Source organism: Diadema antillarum, unplaced genomic scaffold (assembly GCF_040938485.1).
Source record: "Diadema antillarum isolate AM-2024a unplaced genomic scaffold, OU_Dant_1.0 seq00000717_RagTag, whole genome shotgun sequence".
Lineage (NCBI taxonomy): Eukaryota > Metazoa > Echinodermata > Echinoidea > Diadematoida > Diadematidae > Diadema > Diadema antillarum.
In genome coordinates, this window is record NW_027271621.1 from 583,221 (window position 1) to 589,220 (window position 6,000).

General features: G+C 37.6%; 1 protein-coding gene across 2 annotated transcripts in view; it reads right to left on the reverse strand.

Annotated features, from left to right (window-relative positions):
• The window catches only part of LOC139737960 (constitutive coactivator of PPAR-gamma-like protein 1 homolog), a 48,263-nt gene extending 42,562 nt beyond the window's left edge, over positions 1-5,701 (reverse strand). For both annotated transcript variants that reach the window (XM_071648630.1, XM_071648629.1), the window contains exon 1: positions 5,120-5,701. In XM_071648630.1, the coding sequence (XP_071504731.1) occupies positions 5,120-5,561 (442 nt within the window). In that variant the 5' untranslated portion in view covers positions 5,562-5,701. The remainder of the gene's footprint in view (positions 1-5,119) is intronic.
• Between the last annotated feature and the right edge of the window lie 299 nt (positions 5,702-6,000).

The following is a 6,000-nucleotide window of genomic DNA, read 5'->3' on the forward strand; positions in this document are numbered from 1 at the left end:
CTGTATCACAAAACATCCTACCATATAAAATCTTAGCAATAAAGCCTAAAATATAAGGTGATATCAGTATTTTTCTCAGTAAACCGTAACTGTACACAGTTTAATCTGGAAGCATTCTTATTATAACTATTGTTCACATTTTGTGTATTTAACAATACTTAACATTGATTATACGGATTTAAATTTTTACAGTGGTTGTTTCTATCCCTATCTCACATTTTAGAACTATTTTAAAGCACTAATGATGGGTTTTTGTTTCATCTGCAAATGGTAAATTATGCCTTTAATGTAATTCTAGTACTGTATACTCTTTCATGTGCACATGGTACCTAATACCCTAATACAAATGATAGGCTTTTTAGACTTCTTTATGACACAATCACACAAGTATTATTTCAATTTTTTAATACCAATGCTTGTTACTTGTACATTGTTCATTCACATACAAGAGCAATGGGCAGAATAATGCACAAGATGGAAAAAAATGTGATATTGTTTTCAATTAGCCAGTTTTCCAATGATAGTAATACACAAGACTCACAAATCTGTACAGGAGAACTTCCAACTTCTGTCAAGGTAATCAGAGCGGAAGTTACACACAAGTACACTGTACTTGTTGTATTTGAGCACAATTCAGCAAATATGAAGAAAGTTATGACTACATGTACTGTATACGCTATAATTTTCGCGTACATAAATTTTCGCGAATTGCCGCTGTCACACATTTTCGCGAGTGGTTAAATTCGCGCGATTGGGGGACCAGAGAAAATATGAAGTGGCAAAGAAAGTGTGAATTTTCAACTTACTAGCAAATAAGAATGATACTAGTTATACACTGCATGAAAAAAACTTACCAAACTCTGCGAACTAGGGAAGTTAGAATTCAACATTTTTGAAGTGGTTAAGTCCATCGCGCTAGATTTCTGACGAGTGGTCCCCTTGCGATAATGGATTGGCTCTCTACAGTATTCGCAAGTAGACGTGGACGTGCGTAAACAAGCTTAGCCAGTATGGTCTGTTCGGTAAGCCGTGACATGGTATACCAGTAATGAAATGTTCGTATCATCAAGGCAAGGGATTCATTTTGGAAGGTAATATTTTCGCGTGTTGTTAATTTCGCGAATAGCTCCCGACTCGCGAAATTCGCGAAAATAAAACCCCCGCGAAATATATAGCGTATACAGTATATAATGAGTGAATATCAGTAATTTTACACAACACGGACCTTGAAAGATCAAATTGTGACATTGATTGCCTAGTCCTGCTATTTAATTTCTGTTTGCAGCATAGGGAGTAATTTCAGACTTTATATCGATTTCTTTCTTCAAATATGAAGAAAAGAAGGCATATTCCAATTTTTGTACACAGCAAACACAATGTCTTATTCAAATGCAATTATAAGGGTTACATGTGTACAAGTTCAAAGTTCTAACTTTGTACGCCTTTGTCCCAATATGATACTGAAAGATAAGCTACTCATTTCTCTTTTAGGCAAATCATCCTTGGAGAAGTACTGATGAATTTGTTCTTTATCACATTTCAAAGATCTGTTGACAGAGGAAGTTGGAACTATAATTTGTACACAGTACATTATCCATCAAACAAAGCTGAGATGCCACTAATAAACTACCATGGGAATGAGTATGTAAAGTTGGAAGGAACACTTTTCTAGTGTTTACCTGGGGATACTATTTTTTACAAAATTAATTTAAAGGGGAAACAATCAATTACTTGACATGCAAGTTGTCAAACCTTGATTACTGTAATACCATTGAAATCAAAGAATTATGCTCTTCAGTCTGCATACCTAACTATTCCTGAATATGGTTGAAGAACTTGGAATACTGATGGTCAAATCATGACCAAAGACTGTCCTTCATTCTTCACTTTCATACCTCACCCTTCTTACGTATAGTGTTTACAGTATACTGTACTAACTTAGTAGTCAAGTCATGGCCAGCATTTTAAAATGTTTTATTCAGTGTTAAGGATTAAACAAAAGAAACAATTGTTAACTTACTTTCTCTTATTTGCCTTGCTAAAAGACAGCAGTCAGGTCAAGTTAAAAGCTAAAGACTGCCTACAAACAAACGAGTTGATCTTAACAGAATATGTCAAAATGACTGTCCCAGAACTTATATCAAAAGGCCAGAAAATCGTTATATGTGTCTCACTTTTTTTTTTTGCTGTCTTCAAAACAAAAACAAAAAACAACAGCAAAAACAACTTTTTCATTAGGGGAAAGTCCACCCTAAAATTGGTTTGTGTCAATACAAGCAGATGAATGAGGAACAAGACAGTGAAAGTTTGAGCAAATATTGATCAGAACAAAGACGGATATTTTTGAAGTTGTGATCGATAGCACAAATTGCACAAGTTGCACAAATTAGCAACTCCATGATGCAGCAGCATGAGAGCTCACCATCCAATGAATAAAATTCCATAAAATTTGTTTTTGTTTTTTGTTTTTGCATTACTGAAACAGTTTTGTATCTTTTGCACAGGTGTCGTGCAGAAAAGTATTACTTTTTCATTCTTTTGTTTCGTTACTAAAGTATGACTTTTAAAAGGGCGCATAATAATGTACAACTAACAATTTACTTGATGGGAAGATGGCAAAAACAGCACAGAGCAAACAGGGCTGAAGTCACTTTCAAAAGAATTTGATTCATCTTTCTCGGTCAGATGCTTTTTTTTTCTGTTCAATTTCATGTCAGAAACAGTGCAAATCTGCAAGGTCAATGGTTTCACCTTTCAAAGATTTCTGAGATGATACCATTACCAAATCTACACTGCAAGTGATTGTGATTAAAGTGCACTCCTGTTAAAACGAACACAGTTATAGTAAAATTCTCGTTACAACAAAATAAAAATTCAAGTCCCGAAGTTATCTATATATCTCTATACTCTAATTGTTTGACCATAAGGAAGTTTTGATAAACGAAAGAAAACCACTGATCCCAAGAACTTTGTTGTAACGGGAGTGCTACCTACACTACATTACTGTACATGACAACATGCGAAACTTTCAAATCCAATTTCTGACATATCTTTGGCCGACTGTACTTATTGATGAGTTAATTCCATGTGATCATACTGTAAGTTACTGTATGTTGAAACAACAACAGAATGAAATTCAGTGAACAAGAAACTGGTAATACTTGAAACCACTTGGATGATGGTATGAAAGTTTTAAAAAAATGTTATGTGTAACACTTTCAAAATCTTTCATGAAATTTCAGCAGTTTGCATGGAGGAAAAAAAAAATCTTTCAATGTTGGGAATGAATAAATGTGCACACAACACAAAGTCATCCTATGCAGCTGGGTGCCAAGGGCCTGCTTTATTAAAACTTCTACTTCCATGGTGCTTCTCATCAAAGCCTGTTCAGCAACTGGATGAGGGAACAAGAAACAGGACTGTCAAAGCTCTCAAGTTCTACATAAACTCTCTCTAGTGCCATCATTTCTGAACATCTGAACATGTTAACATGTGAGCCGTATAGCTGAAGGATATAAATCTTTGGCAAGATCTTTTTTTTTTTTTTTGGCAAGTTTCTTGATACATTTGACTGATTTGCAACTTTTCCTTTCAGCATGTCACAATTTTTCTTTTTGAATAGTGCTCTGAATGCTATATAAAATGTTAGCATGTTGCTGCAACACGTTTAAACCTAACAATTGCAAAGTCTACCCTATCAACATACATCACAGCATAGGCAAGCACAAAGAAAAATGTACAAAATGTTTAGATGTGAACAGTCTTCCAAACCCAGTTTTCTCCATTACAAAACAATACAAGGAGGTCAAAAAAGACAATTTCTTTTCTTGAAGTGTCTGAGAAAAATGAAAGTTTCAAACCAAGTACAAATTGCAATACAACAAAATATTTCATAAGCAGTGAAGCACAAGTTGTTGATTACCAATACCAGTACTTGTCCAATTCAAGGCTATCTTTTTATGAGTGGAATAATGATGGCAATAATTACATTTCATGACAAATCAAATAGCGTGTGCATAAAAGAAAAAGTAAAGAAGTTTGACACTGCCACACATTTAATACACTGTGTTCAAACAGGCTTGTGAATGAAAATATGATCATCTTTACATGTATATGTTTGTTTATGTAAGTACTAAATTTGCCATTGCATGTAACCACTGGTGGCCTTTGTAATCTTATTATTTGGGCTGTCTTTCAGCCTTCAGCAATGTTGTTGCTCCCAGAAGTAAAAAGCACAACACCTGCACAAGTTTACTATAATGGTAATTTCCTTCAACCCCTATCATACATGTACAGGCTTATTTCAGACAGTACTGGTCCACACACACGTGCACTTGCACTTCGTGCAGCAGCATGCTCACTACCCAGGCACCCAAACAAAGCCAGGACTTTTTGACAAAGCACATCAGGTCGCTGGATGGCTCTGGTACATCGCCACACATAACACATGTGTACGCTTCTCGCCCAGACGCTCCGTGGCTCCCACACAGACGGCAATCTTTTGTGTATGGCTGCACGTCAGAGCTCCGGGACTTTTACTTGTGGGAGCTAACGGTAAAGCAGGAGCCATGTATGTACGCATGGCTTCACCTGCGCACTGCACACAAAAACTGGCTTGGAAACAGCAGCGCTCAAGACCTGGAAATAAAGTGATGCCGGAGCGCTCGGCATTTTCAGACTTACAGATTGAACAAGTATTACCTATGCTATCCCAAATATGAATTATTACTTATCAAATGAGCGAATGGACACTTATTACACAGTTTCTTTCGGTCTAAGTTTAAAGATTCGCGTACAAATTGAAAAGGAGCTCTCAGTCGCTAATAACAGCGACGCACGTAATACCATACCCATAAAAACACACACGCACATAGACACCGCTTATGCACACATGCACTGGTTGAAGCTCGCAGATCGCCTCTACGCACAAGCTCGGCACACAATCGTCGCATGCATGCACACAGAAAACTGCTCGATGACGATAGCCAAGCTACGCACAGACAGCCAGCGAGACGCTATCTCCATGTGTGCATAATCGACCCCTCGCAAAACCAAAACAAAGACATAGACACAAGTGAAAACGTGGGTTGTTCTTGAATTCTGCTGAATATCTACATACCTAAGGCAACAGGAGGGGTAAACCAGGCTTTAGGAGGGGGTGTGCCTTTGTTGTGAACATGTCCCAAGACTTGGCCGACAGTATTCCGTGTCTGAGTTTCTTGTCTAAACCAATCCGTGATTCGATTTTTCTCCAGACTTCCATTGAAGATGACAATTAGTTTCATGTTGTTGCTCCTACTCGCTCGGGCCAAATTATCAATAAAGTGGAACATACTGTTCCACTGCCCTCCACAAACCCAGTCTGTAAAGCTCCCGCCATAGAGACGATGAAGGCAGCTATCGGCATCTATTATCAAAAGTAAGGGATCCTGCCCAACCAATGCTCTCCCTCTTTTACCAGTGTTGTTTAGTCGCTTCCGAGCAAGTTGTCCCAGGTCCACTCGGACGCATGCTTGCTGACAATTCCGCTCAACGTAGTCTAAAAACCCCAAAATACCCATGGCTCCAGGCTTGTGACTTATTCCAAAGTATAGTTACAACATACAAGGTTTGTTGTTCCCCAAATTGGTCCACAGTTTTGTATATAAATCGTGGATGTTCGAAGAACATACATCCAAACGATGGAGTCCATCCATCTACGTACGCGCCATGTGCTCTTCAAAAGCAGACAAAAGCCGTCATGCGCATGCGCAGGATTCTAAAATCATTGGAATCTTGGGTTCCGTCGAGCAGTCGTGAACACGAGTAGAAGTAGTATGAGTAGTCAACGTAAACACTGCAATCTCGGAGACAATATCAATTACCGCGGAAAATCAAATTGCGAAATATTATCACACATTTCCCGTAATACTAATAGACCGACTGCGTATAATTCATAGTGTATTTTAATCCAAATGTCTCTCAACTGATCGCAATGTAATACTAGTAAGGACAATATAA